This window comes from Lucilia cuprina, chromosome 5 (genome assembly GCF_022045245.1).
Source record: "Lucilia cuprina isolate Lc7/37 chromosome 5, ASM2204524v1, whole genome shotgun sequence".
In the NCBI taxonomy this organism is placed as follows: domain Eukaryota; kingdom Metazoa; phylum Arthropoda; class Insecta; order Diptera; family Calliphoridae; genus Lucilia; species Lucilia cuprina.
This window is the reverse complement of record NC_060953.1, coordinates 43,218,477-43,239,002: the sequence shown is the minus strand read 5'-3', so window position 1 is coordinate 43,239,002 and position 20,526 is coordinate 43,218,477. Positions and strand designations below refer to the sequence as shown.

At 32.2% G+C, this 20,526-nt stretch overlaps 3 protein-coding genes across 5 annotated transcripts in view; 2 read left to right on the top strand and 1 right to left on the bottom strand.

Annotated features, from left to right (window-relative positions):
* The window catches only part of LOC111681351 (histidine-rich protein PFHRP-II-like), a 64,853-nt gene extending 57,725 nt beyond the window's left edge, over positions 1-7,128 (bottom strand). Inside the window, exons 1-2 of the mRNA XM_046952480.1 lie at positions 7,015-7,128; positions 6,723-6,949 (exon numbers count right to left, since the gene is read on the bottom strand). Of these exons, the coding sequence (XP_046808436.1) occupies positions 6,723-6,949; positions 7,015-7,026 (239 nt within the window). The 5' untranslated portion in view covers positions 7,027-7,128. The remainder of the gene's footprint in view (positions 1-6,722; positions 6,950-7,014) is intronic.
* On the top strand, positions 1,502-4,466 carry LOC111681342 (neuropeptide-like 3). Of its 3 annotated transcripts, none has more exons than XM_023443088.2 (2): positions 1,502-1,628; positions 1,687-2,058. In XM_023443088.2, the coding sequence occupies exons 1-2, from the start codon at positions 1,617-1,619 to the stop codon at positions 1,879-1,881; spliced, it is 207 nt and encodes a 68-aa protein (XP_023298856.2). In that variant the 5' UTR covers positions 1,502-1,616; the 3' UTR covers positions 1,882-2,058. The 3 variants fall into 3 exon arrangements, with proteins under 3 accessions (XP_023298856.2, XP_046807734.1, XP_023298857.1); XM_046951778.1 differs by lacking the exon at positions 1,687-2,058 and adding an exon at positions 4,086-4,466 and having other exon boundaries at positions 1,552-1,628; XM_023443089.2 differs by lacking the exons at positions 1,502-1,628; positions 1,687-2,058 and adding exons at positions 3,903-4,026; positions 4,086-4,466.
* A 2,198-nt stretch (positions 7,129-9,326) lies between the features above and the next one.
* Positions 9,327-9,925, top strand: LOC111689466. The gene is made up of 2 exons (XM_023451938.2): positions 9,327-9,431; positions 9,486-9,925. The coding sequence occupies exons 1-2, from the start codon at positions 9,420-9,422 to the stop codon at positions 9,855-9,857; spliced, it is 384 nt and encodes a 127-aa protein (XP_023307706.2). The 5' UTR covers positions 9,327-9,419; the 3' UTR covers positions 9,858-9,925.
* The last annotated feature ends 10,601 nt before the right edge of the window (positions 9,926-20,526 follow it).

Sequence of the window (20,526 nt, the reverse complement as noted above, 5' to 3'; positions counted from 1 at the left end):
TATAAGAGAGTAGTCTGACTAAAAGACTCTATTCTGAGTATAAGACTTTAGTGAAAGTATAAGACAATACTCTTAGTATAAGTCTGAGTAAAACACTGTTGTCTGAGAGGAAGACAACAGCCTGAGTATAAGACATTATATCCAAACAAAATTTGATGACTCTGGGACTCAGTTATGGTATCTCAGATATATATAATTTTTTATAATTTACATGAGATGTCACGCTCTCTATTTTTAGCTCGTACTTGCAAACTAGGCAGTTGTCATAGTTTGCAACTCAGACGAATGTGGAAGATGTGGAGAGAACAGAGAAACTTTTGAGCTCTTCATTTACCACTGTTTAGCACTCGTCGAAGTTAGATCCAAGTTTCTTGGGAACACTGAATGAAAAATTCTTACAAATTTCATTCTTCGAATTTGATGTATACATACTCCCATCAAACTGGCCTAACCTTTGTTTCTAGCACAAAATTTGGCCACATAGAATAATTTTTGCATTTAATTAATATGGAAACTGCCACGCCCACTAATGGTAGTCTGTATATTTCTATAACAACTTGTCGAACTTTATCGGGCCAAAAAATTGCCAAGAGATTTCTATAATTGTATTTTACGGTAGATGCCACGCCCGCTAAATGAAATCCGCCCATTTTTTTCATAATACATTGGCAGTAGAATGGTTTTAACTCAAACCGACCTTAAAAATAAGTTAAATCTTTGGTAATTTACTTAATTATTAATTTGTTGATCACCCACCTTACCCCGCTTCCATTTCTAAAACAATTATACAAATAATTATATGTTTCATTTTTCAAATAAAACTTGTTATTTTAATAACAATTTATAAATTAAGTAACATTTTATTGATTTACTAAACATATTCAGAAAACCCTTTAAACTATTTATCTAAAAGATAAAATGATTTTAAATTGCCTAATTAATAAAGAATGACATTCTTGCACGTATAAACTATAAATCAAACTGAGAGAAAAAAAGAAACAAATCAAGTCCTTTTTTAATTAGATACACACACATGGATATATATAGACTATAATCTTGACCACCACTCTGGACCGCACCTTAAAACTAACAAAACTAGTTTGTTTGATCAGCCAAGCAACATAACGGCCCCTATTGTGGACAATAAAACGACAAGTCTGTCAATAAATTATAAAAATTATAAACAAATCCACCCAATGCAATAGTTTTTTTTTCTAGAGGAAAAAAATCTAATGTAATGTAATTATAATAAAGCTTAAAGATCAAACAATCATTAAGAAATTATTAAATGAGATATATTGGTGGAGGGTAAAAGTAATTTCATATCTACATATATATTAGTTTCTATAGTCAGTGTAACAGAAAACTTTTTGTAAATAACTAATATGTATGTATTTGCATATAACTGTAGTACTTACGGAGACGGGGTAAAAGATGACAATATGAAATAGAACTGAATAATGTGCAACGACAACGAAAGACTATAGAATGCAATTTTAGGTTCTAGTCATAGATTTACATATGTATATAAACCCAGGCATAATTCATAGAAAACATCAAACAGTTTTCAACCCTTCGAGTGTAAACAGTTAGTAAAATAAACAAAACTTTACAAAATGTTCAAATACGTAAGTTATCCTTACAACGAAATATCTTGAACAAAATTAATTATTAATTCAATTACAGGTGATTGTTGTCTTAGCTATGTTGTTGGGTTTGGCTTTTGCTGCCCCCAATCCTGCACCTGTTGCCAGCCCCAATCCAAATCCCAGCCTTTTGCCTTTAGGTCTACCAGTACCACTTGGTCCCGTTGTCGTTGGACCCAGACTATTGCCCGCACCAGTTGTTGTTGGTCCCTATGGTCCAGTACTTGTTGGTTAAATAAATTCGTCGACGCGATAATGATTTTGCCTGCAACACTGATCCAATTGCCATCTTTTTTGTAACACTGATTTTTTGGACATAATTTTTTACTTTTTCCATTTTCTTTGTATTTTACATTAACAGAAAAATATGTAAAAAACAAAATTAAAAGAAGAAATATCATTTTGTATGCAACTTCAAATAAAAAAAATTAAAAACATATCTTAAAGGATTTTATTTCTCTTGCTTAAAACGGTTAAAACAAAACTTGAACTAAACTAGAACTCAATTGAACTGAAACGAAAACGAACTAGGACTCATCTAAAACTGATCGAGAACTGAACTAAAACTTATTTAGAACTGATCAAGAACTGAACTTGAACTAAACTACAACTAAACTGCAACTAAACTACACCATTTCTAATTGTATTTCAGAAAGTTCTAGCTATACTTTAGAAATTTATTGTTTCTTATGTTTAAGAAAATATTTCAGAAATATCTTATTATTTTTCAGATATAATATTTCAGAAACTTTTAATTATATTTCAGAAATTTCTAGTTATATATCACAAATTTCTAGCTATATTTCAGAAATAATTCATAAATTTTCAAAATTTACAAATGTATTTCAAAATTTCCTTTATGAATCAAAGAAATTTCGAAAGTATAAATTTAACTATGTAAAATTACAATTGTATTTCTAAAATTTTTTATTTTCATTCATAAATTTTTAAATTCAAAAATTTTATATAAAAATTCAATTCAAAATTTCGAAAATAAAAATGGAAGATTTTGAATCAGTTTTCAACATATCCGATGTATAATTTGACATTTTTAAAAAGTACAAATTTCTAACATATAATAGGACATTTCTGAAATGTAATAAAAATTTCTGAAGTATAATTAGAAATTTCTGAAAAAATTGAACACTATTGATATGTAAATAAATAATTCCGAAATGTTTTTAGAACTATTTCAAATAACTAGAAGCTTGTAAAAATTTTTGAAAGAACTGAACTATAACTGAAGTAGATCTGAACTAGAAGTGAACTAGAACTGAACTAGAACAGAACTAGAACAGAACTAGAACAGAACTAGAACTGAACTAGAACTGAACTAGAACTGAACTAGAACTGAACTAGAACTGAACTAGAACTGAACTAGAACTGAACTAGGACTGAACTAGAACTGAACTAGAACTGAACTAGAACTGAACTAAAACTGAACTAGAACTGAACTAGAACTGAACTAAAACTGAACTAGAACTGAACTGTTAGACTGTAGTCTGAGCATGAGTCGGTTGTCTAACTATTACGTGGTAATCTGAATGTAATATAATTCATAGTATAAGTATGAAATCATTTGTGTAAGTGTTTTAATCAAGAATTTAAAAATTGTTAAAAACTAAACCCTAACCAACAAAACAAAATTATAACAATAAGCAGTAAAAAAGTAGTTGTAACTCATATGGTAATGTAATACAACTTATTATAGAAAACTAGACGAAAAAAAAACTAATGTGAAATAAATAATAAAAAATAAGATCAATATAATTTAATAAATGGGTTGATTGGACACAAACATATACAGTAAGAGGGGAGAGAGGGCAGTAGAGCGTAATGAAATCATGACAACCTGAAACTAGGGGAAGCAACATTAAACACAAAACTTGAAATGTTTAATGAAAAAAAAGTGTGGCAAACTGCTTTATAACACTAGCAGGAGGGTGGCTAAAAAATAAGTCAGTTTTTCAAGTTTGAGGTTCAAGAACAAATAACAACTAAAGCAACAAATCACAGACAACGCCAACAATTGTCACAAATATCACCTATTACAGGCAATTTGCTCTGTGTAAGATAGTCTGTCGGTTTATTTGTTTGTTTTGCAAACATTTAGGTGTAAATCATAGAATAGAATAGATAATTGTAACAAAAAAATTAAATAAACTGGATCCCTCCAAGCTAGACTAAAATGAAATTGGCTGATGCAACCAAAAACAAAATGCAACGATAACAAATGGCTACAGAACGCGATTTTTATTCTAGCCATAGATCTATGTATATAAACCGTGGCATACTTCATAGAAAACATCAAACAGTTTTCAACCCTTCGAGTGTAAACAGTTAGTAAAATAAAAAAAAACTTTACAAAATGTTCAAATACGTAAGTTATCCTTACAAACAAAATATATTCAACAAAAATAATTATAAATCCAATTACAGGTCATTGTTGTCTTGGCTATGTTGTTGGGTTTGGCTTTTGCTGCTCCCAATCCTGCACCTGTTGCCAGCCCAAATCCTAATCCCAGCCTTTTGCCTTTGGGTCTACCAGTACCACTTGGACCCGTTGTCGTTGGACCCAGACTAGTGCCCGGACCAGTTGTCGTTGGTCCCTATGGTCCAGTACTTGTTGGTTAAATGAATTTGTCGCCTTGACAATGATTTTGCCTGCAACAATAATCGAATTGCCATCCTTTTTGTAACATTGATTTTTTGGACATAATTTTGCGAGCACCCATCGTGTACCCTGTTGTGAAATTTTCGTCGTAATTTTTTCTTAAGTTTCTTTTCTATTACATTTTTTCTCTTTCTTTCTATTTTGCATTAACATTACAAAAATATAAAAAAACACAAAAATGTAAAAAAAAGAATTATAATTTTGTATGCAACTTCAAATAAAAAATTCAGGTTAACATTAAAAAAAATACATATTAACTGTTTTTATTTATGTCAAAGAATTGTTTAAAAATGCCTAAAAGTATGCTGACTTACACAGTAGTGTGTTTAAAGACCATAACAGTGGAACCAATAATAATTCAAACAAATATTTTGTTCACATATGTATATGAAATATTCAGTTTATAAAAATTACATTTATTCGTAAATTCGATAAACTGGCTTTTATTCGGACCTGGTCAATGAAAATGCTGACATCTAGAATCATTAGCTTAGATTAAGTTGATAGTAGGATGTGTAGTACATCAAATCCAAAAAAATACACATAGGCCATTATCGTTACATACGTCTGAACGACCACTCAGAATACGCACTTTAGATTTGCTCATTTTGAGGAGATTTCTCGTCTTATTCTCATACCCAAAGGATCTTTGTGGTTCTACAAACAGTTTGATTAGTCCAAGAGGCCTTTGGTACATTCAATGTTAATATACAGTAGATATACAGTCTATAGTTTAGTTCAAGGTCTAGTCTATAGTTAAGTCTATAGTCTAAAGTAAATCTAGACTATAGTCTAGTTGACAGTCACTAGCCTATAGTTCAGTCTAAAGTATAGTCTTTTGTTTAGTTAACTCTATAGTCTAGCCTATGGTCTAGCCTATTTTCCAGTCTATATTCTAGCCTATAGTATATATAGTCTAGCCTTTAGTCTAGTCTATAGCCTAGCCTATAGTCTAGTCTATAGTCTAGCCTATAGTCTAGTCTATAGTCTAGCCTATAGTCTAGTCTATAGTCTAGCCTATAGTCTAGTCTATAGTATAGCCTATAGTCTAGTCTATAGTCTAGCCTATAGTCTAGTCTATAGTCTAGCCTTTAGTCTAGTCTATAGTCTAGCCTATAGTCTAGTCTATAGTCTAGCCTATAGTCTAGTCTATAGTCTAGCCTATAGTCTAGTCTATAGTCTAGCCTATAGTCTAGTCTATAGTCTAGCCTATAGTCTAGTCTATAGTCTAGCCTATAGTCTAGTCTATAGTCTAGCCTATAGTCTAGTCTATAGTCTAGCCTAAAGTCTAGTCTAGTTTTACGTAATGATTTGAACAAAGGGAATAGGTGACCAGAGGCATGTTTCAAGGCATCGTAGTACGTTATTACTTTAAACGCTGTTTTAATTGACAGAAAATCCTAATTACTTATACGATGTGTATATTGTCTCATCAGAATCCTCCGGGAGCATGATGCGTTGATGAAAGACCTCTTCTTGGTGTGATTGCAATCACGGAGAAAAGAGATGCTACCAATACTGGGACTATAAACTGGTTATGATCTAATGTATCATTTGACATTTGCCTGGTATGATATGATATGGAGTCAAAACAGAGAATCCCATAATCTTGTACCACGCATACCCAGTTGCCCACAACCAGGCAAGAGAAAGGCTGGTGAGGTTCTATTGGGATAAACGTAGTGGCTGTGGCTTAAAGACAATTTTGTGGGAAGAAAAATTGTAGGTTATAATTCGGGATTTTTCGATGCTGTTACCGAGATAACGAGCACAAAGCAGTGGCTATGGGTCTAAGCGTTGTACAAGAGTTGGTGTTAATTGTATATGATAGAGTGAGTGTATCGGATGCATTAGAAGTATGCTGTGTTGAAAGGTGTCTTATAATGTGATCATTCATATCCAGGTATGTTTAGGGCAAACTCTGTTTCACAGTGCATTGTCTGCGAGTAAGGAAAACGATCATTCGTTTTTCAGTATATCGAATAACGCCTCTGGCTGCTGTTGCCTCAATGTCGGAATAGATCCAGCAATCTCATGGTTTCAGAAGAAATAGAGCAGATTATCAATACATTCATAAAAATGTTTCGTTAAATAACCCGTCATACTAAAACAACAATTGATTCAAACTTTAGTATAATTTGAATATATTGTACTGAGTTTAAGATTTTCAATCACAGAGATCTTACAACTACTATAATACTTTAGTTAAAAAAACTCTGGCCAATTTAAAGAAATGATTTTTTAAACAAACAAATTTATTTAAAATGAAAAACAATAAAAAACAAAACAAAAATAGCTAAAGCTTCATTTAATGATGAACTGTAACCACAGGTGATGAGTGCACGATTGGAACTGAGTGTACAACAGGAGCCGAATGATATGTATGAACCACTGGAGCATGCACTACAGGAGTACTATGAATGGTAGTCTTGACAACAGGAGTCAAAAGTGGCTCAACTACAGATGTTTTACTATGAACCTGAGTAATACTCTGATGTGAAACAGCTGAGGGCGAAGAATGAACTATATGTCCAACTTTAGCTAAAGCGGGTTCGTGTACAACATGATGAGTAGTTACCAAACCAGCACTGGCGACCGATATCAAGCACATTGTGGCGAAAATTGATGTCTAAAGAATTAGATTAAATTTAAAATAAATTTTTAAAATAGTTATTTTTTTATATAATAACTTACAAATTTAAACATATTGATTTTTTTCTTTAATTAATAAAAAAATTTAAAAAGAATTTTAACAAGTGTTTGGTTAATTGTGTAAATCACAACTGTTGTAAATCCCTTAAAAGCTTAAGGCTTTTATACATTTACATTTGGCTATGTTGTTAATGGTTACAACTTCACTTAAGTGCATTTTGTTTTATTTTTTCTCCCACTTCTGTTATCTACATGTTTTGGTGACTACCTTGAATGTAAGTAATTCAAACCATCAATTCAATAAAGATAAAAAACATGTATTATGCTGTAAATATTCATACCGATGCCGAATGTCTTGTCGGATTAAAGATAAAAACAAAGGGGGCAACATAAATATGTAAGCAGATTTTATTGAACATGAATATTTTATAAAACAGTCTAGTCTATAGTCTAGTCTATAGTCTAGTCTATAGTCTAGTCTATAGTCTAGTCTATAGTCTAGTCTATAGTCTAGTCTATAGTCTAGTCTATAGTCTAGTCTAGTCTATAGTCTAGTCTACAGTCTATAGTCTAGTATATAGTCTAGTCTATAGTCCAGTCTATAGTCTAGTGTATAATCTAGTTTATAGTCTAGTCTACAGTCTAGCCTATTGTCTAGTCTATAGTCCAGTCTATAGTCTACTGCATAGTCTAGTCTATAGTCTAGTCTATAGTCTAGTCTATAGTCTAGTCTATAGTCTAGTCTATAGTCTAGTCTATAGTCTAGTCTATAGTCTAGTCTATAGTCTAGTCTATAGTCTAGTCTATAGTCTAGTCTATAGTCTAGTCTATAGTCTAGTCTATAGTCTAGTCTATAGTCTAGTCTATAGTCTAGTCTATAGTCTAGTCTATAGTCTAGTCTATAGTCTAGTCTATAGTCTAGTCTATAGTCTAGTCTATAGTCTAGTCTATAGTCTAGTCTATAGTCTAGTCTATAGTCTAGTCTATAGTCTAGTCTATAGTCTAGTCTATAGTCTAGTCTATAGTCTAGTCTATAGTCTAGTCTATAGTCTAGTCTATAGTCTAGTCTATAGTCTAGTCTATAGTCTAGTCTATAGTCTAGTCTATAGTCTAGTCTATAGTCTAGTCTATAGTCTAGTCTATAGTCTAGTCTATAGTCTAGTCTATAGTCTAGTCTATAGTCTAGTCTATAGTCTAGTCTATAGTCTAGTCTATAGTCTAGTCTATAGTCTAGTCTATAGTCTAGTCTATAGTCTAGTCTATAGTCTAGTCTATAGTCTAGTCTATAGTCTAGTCTATAGTCTAGTCTATAGTCTAGTCTATAGTCTAGTCTATAGTCTAGTCTATAGTCTAGTCTATAGTCTAGTCTATAGTCTAGTCTATAGTCTAGTCTATAGTCTAGTCTATAGTCTAGTCTATAGTCTAGTCTATAGTCTAGTCTATAGTCTAGTCTATAGTCTAGTCTATAGTCTAGTCTATAGTCTAGTCTATAGTCTAGTCTATAGTCTAGTCTATAGTCTAGTCTATAGTCTAGTCTATAGTCTAGTCTATAGTCTAGTCTATAGTCTAGTCTATAGTCTAGTCTATAGTCTAGTCTATAGTCTAGTCTATAGTCTAGTCTATAGTCTAGTCTATAGTCTAGTCTATAGTCTATAATATAGTCTATAGTCTAGTCTATAGTCTAGTCTATAGTCTAGTCTATAGTCTAGTCTATAGTCTAGTCTATAGTCTAGTCTATAGTCTAGTCTATAGTCTAGTCTATAGTCTAGTCTATAGTCTAGTCTATAGTCTAGTCTATAGCCTAGTCTATAGTCTAGTCTATAGCCTAGTCTATAGTCTAGTCTATAGTCTAGTCTATAGTCTAGTCTATAGTCTAGTATATAGTCTAGTCTATAGTCTAGTTGGTAGTCTAGTCTGTAGACTTGACTTTTGTCGAGTTCGTAGTCTGTAAACTAATACCTCAAGAACACATAGCTAACCTACCTAACTAAACCGTTAATACCAACTAAAATGCACACAAAAAAGTTAAATTAAACCTAAACGTATATAAACATTTACAATGTATTGTTAATGCATCAAAACATATCATAATAAACGTCACAATTTTAATGGGTCAGTAGCGTGAGTGGAGAGAAGTTTTATATTTTTAAAGTAGTTTGATTAAGATAAATGAAGGTCATCATCACTAAAGGTGCTACTATTATGCTACTGTTTAGTTTGACTGAAGTAAACACCAAGAATTATTGGTCTCCAGATAATTCTTTTTTATTTTTTGAGTTTGTGGTAAACAAAACAAAATGTTAATAATTAAAGCTTGGTAACACTACGTTTGAGGCAACATTACGAAATCATATATAAACTCAAAATGAACAAGTAAACAGCATCAGTTAACAACTCAATTTAATATTGAAAACATAACAAAAATCAATTTAAAAAAAAATCCCAAAATGTTCAAATTTGTAAGTTAAAATTTAAATATATTATTCGATTTCTCAATCTCATTTTTTCTGTAGGCTGCCATTTTTGCATCCTTGTGCTTGATCTCTGCTGCCTCTGCCGGTTTAGTGGCCACTCATCATGTTGTCCATGAACCTGCTTTAGCCAAAGTAGGTCATGTTGTTCATTCTTCACCTTCTGCCGTATCCCACCAGAGCATTACACAAGTTCATGGCAAAACTTCAATTGTTCAACCAGTTTTGGCTCCTGTTGTTAAGACAACCGTCCATACTTCTCCTCTTGTTGTAAAGACTGTTCAACCTGTTGTTCCTGTAGTAAAGACTGTTCATACTCCTGTTGTACACACATATCACTCAGCTCCTGTTCTACATTCTGTACCTGTTGTACACAGTGCTCCCGTTTTATCTGTACATCATCACCATCATTAAGTGTATTTATTAGGAAAAATGTAAATTGTGATTTTTTGTTAAATAAATTCTTAGAAATCAATATGAAATTTTGAAAATTGTTTTTAATCAAAAAAAATTAAAAAGGATCTATATATAACAAGAGTACATTTGAAAGATCTGATTTGATCTTTCTAAACAAGATAATATTTATATTTCCATATTATGTTAAGATCAAAATTTTTTTGATGGAACTTTGAAAACATTGAACAGCTATTCCATACAAAATCAACTATTGTGAATGAATTGTTCACAATAAGTGAATGCATGTCCGTCTTATTTTGGAGGCAATTTTCTTTTCGAGGGAACAAAATTTTTACTTCTATTGGCGATAGGGGTGATTATTTTGAACCGATCTTTACAGAATTAGCTATACTGAGTAAATAAATAGATTCAACTCTCCAGAATAATATATTTATTTTATTAAGTTATTTTATGTTTGGTTAGGTTTAAAAAGGTTCTATTGTTGTATCTGCTCTGCATGATCTTTAGTCATCCATATTCAGTACTTCCACTGGAATACCGTTTTATCAGTTGTTATCTGCAAAAGTATATATTGGGTTTCGGGAACAAATATTCATCATTGATCTAAAATCAATATCTAAAAATTCCCGGTATATAATCGAAACCCCATGGTATTGTCGTATAACCGCCCAATAAGACTGGAAAACATTTAGCAAGTATCCTGTTACTACATTTTGCGAATTTATCTAGAATTGGAACCGTTTTCGAACTGGGAACCATATAAACTAGAACCGGTAGATCACAGGTAAACGAATTTTGCACTAAGAACTTAAATTACGAAAACCTATTTTAACCATTTTTTTCCCCAAAATTTATCAATTTAGAACGAAATAAATAAGGACTGCAAAGGGCAGCATACAAATTTCTTCGAAACATTATCTGCACAAGATAATTGTGTTCCTCCTCAGTCGAGGAACACAATGTGACTTCTCCGATCATCGGAGAAGTCATTCCATCTTTAGTAACACATTATTAGATACTCCGCCGAGACTCCCCTCGGGGCATGTTTTCATGATGAGTGTAACATCATGGTGTATTGCAATCTCCATCTAAAGAGGTGCTACCAGTACCTCAAGTCTGCCGGGACTATAAATTGATTTTTACAATTCAATCTTTGGCTTGACTTTGGATGAGTTAAAAAGAGGTCTAACTAAAGCACTACATAAGCTAGTACTACGGGTGGTTAGTTGCAAACAGAACTTTGTCTTCGCTGGTCAGTTGGTTGAGGTTCTTTTGGGATCCACGTAGTTGCTGTGGTTTAAACCCGAATCGTGGGAAGAGGGTCTTTAGTTAAAAGACTGTTACACGGTGAAATATATATTTATCAAGATACATTTCTGTTATAGTTCCTAGATGCTACGAGTGGTACAAATTACTGAGCATGACTGTGGACTAATAAAATGTTGCATTTGAGCTGATAATGCAAAGAGGTGGAGTTTTCTGGTGTTTTCTGATGTCTTTTCTGATTTAATATAGAGAATAAAGTAATTGGTGTATTTGACGGATGAAGAAGGGACGGATGCAAGGTTGTCACTGCAATTTCTTTAATTGATTAGCGATTAACATGCTCAACTTATCACTGTGGGTCTTTAAGGCCACTGAAATAAAGTCTTGTAAATTAATATAATCGGGCTACTAATTACGTTCCTTTAGGTGCTGTTGCCGAAACAACAAAGCCATCTTGTAGTTTCGTTGGACGACATTATTGACGAAGTAGATTGAGCTTGCTCATAACACCCCGGCATTGCAACCTGCATGTAAAATACAGTGGTGAGTTGTTTATTATACTCATCCAGTGGTTGTAAAAGTACCAGCGTGCAATAAGGCCACGCGCCAGATACTCACGTAAAGCACTAAGACTTCACTTCCCCGATGCATGTAAGGCAGGATCTTCGTATATACGAGCATACACAGTTATGTGCAGTATCCATTAGTTCTGGCACAACTAAAATCGGAATGAAGCAATATAAACCTTGACATGGCAAGCGAATGATCTGGTCGAGGTGCTCTTGACACCCATCACATATTCAACAGCTCAGCCAAACCTATTCTACTTTATCCAATGTATTTATGGACATAACCACTAGGAGAACCACAATTTTTATACCTGGATATTGATGTAGAACCCCCAAATAGACTACTGAAAAGTTTTAGTTATTACTACAACAACAAATATATTTCAACAAAAATCTGAAATATTTGTAATGACATTGATTGCAACATTTAAAAATTAATTGCACAATCTTCATATAAATAACATAAATTAATAACAATTTGATATTTAAATATAAAGTTACAAGAAATATTTGAATTTAAAGAATAACTATAAACCAGTCATACAAAATCAAATCAATTAATGGCCCTGATTTAGCCAAACTAATGTAAATAACTCTTCATGTAATAAAACCTTCAAAAAATAAATTTTAAAAAAGTTCAAGGATGTAAAACGACAGCCCAACAATCACACTTGAAATTAACTAAAAAAATTAACAAAAATGTTCTATAAATTAGTAACAAATAATCAAAAACAACAAAAATGATTGAATACGATAATAATAGGACAGATTGAAAAAAAAAAACAAAAAAAAACAATTACAATTTACATTAAGCTTGCAACAACAACAGCAACACAAATGTGTGGCCCTAATGTCAAGGTAAAAACGTTAACTTTAATGTAACTCTTGTACTTAACCCACAATCATAAAAATATAATTAAAAAACTACAACAAAAAAAACTCCAAAAAATAATCTGTAATTCCCCACGAAGAAAATAACTGCTGAGCTTTTTATCGTTTCTTTTGAAAAAAAAGATGCATTTCAAAGATTGTAATGTTTGAATTTATATAGTGCGTATGGAGTGTGTTTCTAGTGGAGTTGCTGTATCTTTGATTGTAAACTTATTTTATGTAAATTTTTTTATTGAGTTTTTTTATTGGCATTTTTTATGTACGTTGTCTTTTAACTTTTTGATTTATTTAACCACTTTTATGCTCAATTAAAACAAATCAATTATGCTACGCGACCAAATAAGCAAATAATAAACACACTTTTCATGTTTTAAACCAGGCATGGAAAATTCAATCCTAATAGGATTGGGCTGTTTGTACTTTTGCAGTACGTTATGAATATCTTAAATACCTCAATAGCAACAAATTAATACTACCACTGTTTAGTCTATATTCTAGTATTAATTTTAGTCTTAAGTCTTGTATATAGTCTAGTCTATAGTCTAGTCTATAGTCTAGTCTATAGTCTAGTCTATAGTCTAGTCTATAGTCTAGTCTATAGTCTAGTCTATAGTCTAGTCTATTATAGTCTAGTCTATAGTCTAGTCTATAGTCTAGTCTATAGTCTAGTCTATAGTCTAGTCTATAGTCTAGTCTATAGTCTAGTCTATAGTCTAGTCTATAGTCTAGTCTATAGTCTAGTCTATAGTCTAGTCTATAGTCTAGTCTATAGTCTAGTCTATAGTCTAGTCTATAGTCTAGTCTATAGTCTAGTCTATAGTCTAGTCTATAGTCTAGTCTATAGTCTAGTCTATAGTCTAGTCTATAGTCTAGTCTATAGTCTAGTCTATAGTCTAGTCTATAGTCTAGTCTATAGTCTAGTCTATAGTCTAGTCTATAGTCTAGTCTATAGTCTAGTCTATAGTCTAGTCTATAGTCTAGTCTATAGTCTAGTCTATAGTCTAGTCTATAGTCTAGTCTATAGTCTAGTCTATAGTCTAGTCTATAGTCTAGTCTATAGTCTAGTCTATAGTCTAGTCTATAGTCTAGTCTATAGTCTAGTCTATAGTCTAGTCTATAGTCTAGTCTATAGTCTAGTCTATAGTCTAGTCTATAGTCTAGTCTATAGTCTAGTCTATAGTCTAGTCTATAGTCTAGTCTATAGTCTAGTCTATAGTCTAGTCTATAGTCTAGTCTATAGTCTAGTCTATAGTCTAGTCTATAGTCTAGTCTATAGTCTAGTCTATAGTCTAGTCTATAGTCTAGTCTATAGTCTAGTCTATAGTCTAGTCTATAGTCTAGTCTATAGTCTAGTCTATAGTCTAGTCTATAGTCTAGTCTATAGTCTAGTCTATAGTCTAGTCTATAGTCTAGTCTATAGTCTAGTCTATAGTCTAGTCTATAGTCTAGTCTATAGTCTAGTCTATAGTCTAGTCTATAGTCTAGTCTATAGTCTAGTCTATAGTCTAGTCTATAGTCTAGTCTATAGTCTAGTCTATAGTCTAGTCTATACTAGTCTATAGTCTAGTCTAGTCCCTATAGTCTAGTCTATAGTCTAGTCTATAGTCTAGTCTATAGTCTAGTCTATAGTCTAGTCTATAGTCTAGTCTATAGTCTAGTCTATAGTCTAGTCTATAGTCTAGTCTATAGTCTAGTCTATAGTCTAGTCTATAGTCTAGTCTATAGTCTAGTCTATAGTCTAGTCTATAGTCTAGTCTATAGTCTAGTCTATAGTCTAGTCTATAGTCTAGTCTATAGTCTAGTCTATAGTCTAGTCTATAGTCTAGTCTATAGTCTAGTCTATAGTCTAGTCTATAGTCTAGTCTATAGTCTAGTCTATAGTCTAGTCTATAGTCTAGTCTATAGTCTAGTCTATAGTCTAGTCTATAGTCTAGTCTATAGTCTAGTCTATAGTCTAGTCTATAGTCTAGTCTATAGTCTAGTCTATAGTCTAGTCTATAGTCTAGTCTATAGTCTAGTCTATAGTCTAGTCTATAGTCTAGTCTATAGTCTAGTCTATAGTCTAGTCTATAGTCTAGTCTATAGTCTAGTCTATAGTCTAGTCTATAGTCTAGTCTATAGTCTAGTCTATAGTCTAGTCTATAGTCTAGTCTATAGTCTAGTCTATAGTCTTGTCTATAGTCTAGTCTATAGTCTAGTCTATAGTCTAGTCTATAGTCTAGTCTATGGTCTAGTCTATAGTCTAGTCTATAGGCTAGTCTATAGTCTAGTCTATAGTCTAGTCTATAGGCTAGTCTATAGTCTAGTCTATAGTCTAGTCTATAGTCTAGTCTATAGTCTTGTCTATAGTCTAGTATATTGTCTAGTCTACAGTCTAGTCTACAGTCTAGTCTACAGTCTAGTCTATAGTCTAGTCTATAGTCTAGTCTATAGTCTTGTCTATAGTCTTGTCTATAGTCTAGTCTATAGTCTAGTCTATAGTCTAGTCTACAGTCTAGTCTACAGTCTAGTCTATAGTCTAGTCTATAGTGTAATGCACTTTTCTGGTTTCTTTTAATTTTCAAAGATATAACAAAATCTAATCGAATATGGGATAAGTAAGGTCGACGGGACCCATTAATAAGGCTAGACTTCAGCAGTTGGGGGAGATTCTTGACCCACACCATCCCAAATAACATTACAGAATTATTATATAGAGTCCCTTGCTAAAAGAATGTTTAACGCTATTATCAATACAATCATCATGAATAAAATTCTTTAATTGTGTTTAAATATATAGTATCTATCGAGGGTGAAATCTATTGTAAGGTATGCTAAATTCCTAGAATTTTACAAATGGACAGATGTTTTGTCCCATGCTCATAACCCTCCCACCATGTTTCATTTAGCATGATCTTGAATGAAACCCAACAACGACATTATCCTATCATTACCCTAAGGAACGCTTAAACTGATCTAGTAAGCCATAATGAAATCCAATTATTGTTCTAAATTATGCATTATAATGGTTTTATTTATCACTTTCATGCAAAATTATATCTTCATAATAAATTGAGAAACAAAATTCAAAAAAAAAAATTTTATATAACAATTATAGAACTAGTATAATTTAAAAAAAATCTTAATTTAAACGATTTATAACCTTGCAAAGTGGCTTTATATGACGATATAATATTTCTGTTTAATTGCCGTTTTATTTACTTGGTTATCGATTTGATCAGATATTGGATATCACTTTGATTTAATTTTTTTTATTGGAAAAAAAAATTCAGATATTTTCGAATACGAAATTTAACAAAAATTATTTGTGGGAAAATTAAATCAATGAGAGTTTAAGTATTTTTTTTTTTTTATACAGTGGCTAATCTTTCCATTAAAATTAGGATAATTGGTATAAATATTAACTATTGCAATAAAAATTTTTTTTTTTTTTTTAATGCTCAACCGAATTATTACCCACTGTTTAAAATTAAATAAAAAAACAAAACAAGTAATAATAAGAAAAAAGTAATAATACAAAAGTGGAGACTTACGTATACACTGCTTGATGAAAGGCCTTCCAACGATGCGGGTGTAGACGAAAATAAAATTCCTTTGCTTTCAGGGAAATTTTTGAGTTATTGTTGATTTAGGTATTTGCATTTTTATTTTCTTATTTAATTTTTAACTTCGTTTGCTTTGCTTTATTATTTTTTCTATTCTCACTGATCTTTTCTTTCACACTTGATATTTTTGCTACATAAATGCTTTTATTTAGATCACAGTATTCCGTAATGGGGAATTTCTGGCAAACTATTATTACGTTACTTTCTTTTAATTCTATTATTTTTGAATTTAGTTAATAAATTTTAAAATTTTTTTTTTTTTTTTTTTTTTTTGTTTTCTTTAAAAAAACTTAATCAAATAGAGATATCTGATATTTTTCTTTTTTTAAAATATCACGTATTATTTCGAATTTATAACTGTTTGTTTTTTCTTTCTCTTTTTTTTTTTTAATTAGGAGTCGAGCCACTGTGCAATATTGTTAAACCGTTATTATATACATATATTCTTCTTATTTCACTTACTATTAAAATATTGTAGCACTATTGATCTTATATATTTTTTTTTTTTTTTAATTTTGTAAATTTCTAATTTTCTTTGTAAATATTTAAATTTTTTCTGTGTTTTTTTTTTTTTTTTTTACATTTCTTGTTTTATATTAATTAATTTGAATGATTTTTGTGTGAGCTGTAACTAATTTCTGGTTTAATCTTCAACTTTCAATACCGTAATGATTCGTGGATTTTCTTTTTGCTCAAATGAATAAATGGAAGGCATAAATATCCCAATATTGAGTACCAATTCAAATCCTAATGAGAGAGAGAATATAAAGAAAATAGGAGACAAAATATCATCAGCAGCCTTACCTCTTCAAGTAAAAGAACTACAATTATATGAGAGAATGACAACTTTTATGTCGTCTGTAATTACACTCCCACACCAATTGTCTGGGAATATTCCCTGTTATATCTCTCCACTATTTTGTTGCACAAATTGAAATATCTATCAGAATTGACCATATGTTTTAGAAAAACTCTTGGATACTACTCTGGGGTTCCCTTGTTGGATTTATTATATTCTCATAGCCCAATAAAGGGGTATATTCTTTGATGTTGGAAACACAATTTATCTGCACTAAATAAATTATTGCAATTAGAAAAAAAGAAATTATATGAAATTGATAAGAGAAAAGATACATTTTAGAAATGTTCTTACCAATTATTGAGTGAAAAGCGCTGATATTAACATCAATGTAGTTACCCTTGGAGTTAATAGCGGAAAGACAGATTTACTTCCTTTTTTGAGGTAACTCGATTTCATGAAAATCACGTTTATTATTTTCGAACATTTCTGTCAAAAATTTATTATCAGTGGTAGATACATTGTGTTTCACCATCTTACAGTGTAACCATATCTTTAAGCCACGCTTTTAGAATATTTATGTCTTGCCATTAACATAAAATATAGCTTTAAAATTTTCCGTTAAATATAAATATATAAAAGAAAACAAACTTAAAGAGGGATTGTACATTACAAAACCGAATAATCTGCTAAGGATTCCGAAAGAAGATTAGACGGAAAACTCAATCACTTTTTTATATCCTTTGCGTGATAGGTACCGTTATTTCCAGTTTCCACGTCCTCTAAGAGATAATAACAATTACCTAGTTTTTTGATCACTCGAGCTTTTATAAAGTTTGGACACAATTTAGCATTCAAATTTTTAGTAGCATCACTTTGAACGAAATTTCTGCGGAAAACAGTTTGGTCTACCTCAAAATTATTAGGTCTGGTTCTCAAGTCATAGGTTTTCACATTTATTTCATAAGCTTTACGAAGATTCTCTGAAATTTGTTTTCTTAGCAAACTAAGTTTATCATCATTGCTGATTGAAATAGCAGATTCACCTAAACATTCTATAGATTTAAGTAATTTGTAGGAAGTTCCATGGGTAATCATGTCAAATCCATAGACTGCATGGTATGGAGTTAATCCAATCGACTGGTGGAATGAATTCCGTAGCGCATAACTAATTGATGACACATTGAGATCCCATTCCTTGTGATCTTTCTTCAAATATGCCCTAATAGCCGCAATTATGGAGCGATTAACTCGCTCAGAAGCATTGCTTTGAGGCGAGTACAGGGCAGTATATATATGATTTACACCATATTGTGTTAAAAACGCCTGAAAATCATTAGCCCTAAACTGGCTTCCATTGTCACTTACGACCGTTTCGGGGACTCCATAATGGTGAAAAATCTGACATTCAAGGAATTCGGTTATGTTTTTACTTGTAAACCTTCGTAAAGGGCATAACCAATGATACTTGGAGAAGTGATCTAAAATAATAAGTAAACCTATATATCCTCTCTTGCTTCTGGGATAAGGGCCTAAAATATCCACGTACAATTTTTGGAATGGCCTTAATGAGGTTGACATTTGTCCCATTGGTGGTTTTAAAATTTTGTTAGTTGATTTTGTAGTTTTACATACTTCGCAACTTGATACATATTCACGAACATCAGCTACTAATCTTGGCCAATAAAAATTCCTTCTTACTAAGTCCAGGGTCTTAGAAATCCCTCCATGAGCGGCTAAAACCGAGTCATGAGCTCGTCTCAGAATATCTTTTCTAATACCCTCTGGTATCCAAAGTTTCCAGGAATATTGGTCAATTTCATCAACACCTGTTGCAAACTTTAATCGAATATAAATATATCGATCAACTATTTTTATATCCGGAAATTTTTCGGAATTTTCCTCAAATTTTTTCTTTAATTGAATATAGGATTCATCTAAAAAGTGCGCCGAATCTAAATCTACTTCTGGACCAACAATCTCAAGAGCTGATATTTCAGCCTCATGCATTCTGCTTAAGGCATCCGGTACAACATGTTCCTTGCCCTTCCTATGGCTGATCGAAAACCTATAGCTTTGTAATTTCAAAGCCCATCTTGCCAATCTCCCTTTTAAATTTGCCTGTCGCATTAACCAAGTTAGGCTACTATGGTCCGTAATCACTTCAAACTCTTGGAGTTCAATATAACACCGGAACCGTTCAATCGCCTCTATTGCGGCTAAGCATTCCTTTTCTGTAACGGAATAATTCCGTTGTGCCGAGTTCAATTTCTTGGACATAAAAGCGATTGGATATTCGCTATTATCTTCACCTATTTGCACTAATACCGCGCCAATCCCAAAATCACTTGCGTCACAGTGAACGTAAAATTTTTTCGAAAAATCAGGGTTTTTTAATATAGGCGCTGTAGTTAAAAGTTGTTTTATTTTCTGAAACGCTGTATCAGCCTGTTCCGACCACTCAAACTTCTTCTTTTTTGCCAATACATCAGTGATAGGATGTGTAACGTCAGCAAAATTAGAAATAAAGCGCCTGTACCATCCCGTAAGCCCCAGAAAACCACGTACTTGCTTCAATGTTCTCGGTGTAGGCCAATTAACAATACTATCTATTTTTTCTGGATCTGTAGATATACCACCATCTTCAATTATGTAGCCTAGATATTTTACCTGCTTCACACAAAATTTGCTTTTATTTAAGTTGAGAGTTAAATTTGCTTTCTTAAATGCCTCTGATAATCTAACTAAAACTGTCACGTGTGAGTCAAAGGTGTCTGAGACTACGCACACATCGTCTAAATAGCCAAACACACAATGCTTCAAATCAGCTGGAATAATTTCATCCATAAGACGACACATCGTTTGGGGGGCGTTACATAGCCCAAATGGCATTACCGTGAACTGATACAATGGTCGCCCCGGAATAGTGAATGCTGTTATCGCCCTTGAATGTTTATCTAGTGGCACTTGCCAGTAGGCGTCCTTGAGGTCAATTTTTGATATAATATTTGCCTTTGGCAAACGCGCAAATATTCCCTCAATATTTGGAAGTGGATAGGCGTCTTTTAATGTAACCTCATTAATTTTTCGGGCGTCTAAGCAAAGTCTTATTTTTCCTGGTTTGATTACCAGCCTCATAGGTGAACTCCATGGGCTTGAACTAGGTTCTATCACTCCTAACTTCAGCATTCTATCTACTTCTGAAAACATTAATTTTTCCACCGCTGGTGAAACAGGATAGAAACGTTGTTTAACGGGACGAGCGTTTCCTACATTAATAGTATGTTCGATTAGTGACGTTTTGCCTAATCCCTGCAATTCAAAACTAGGATACAAAGATTTGACAATTTCCAGTTGTTGTTGTTGCTTTGGCGTGAGAGGATATTGGTCAGGATCTACGATATCAACAAGAGATATATTGCGTTTAGCATCACTCTCAGAAATAAACGAATTAATAAGGCCGAAAGTTTTCCAAAAGTCCAAACCCAGAATTAGCCTTTGGTTAAGGCTAGGTACAATATAAAAACACATTTTCT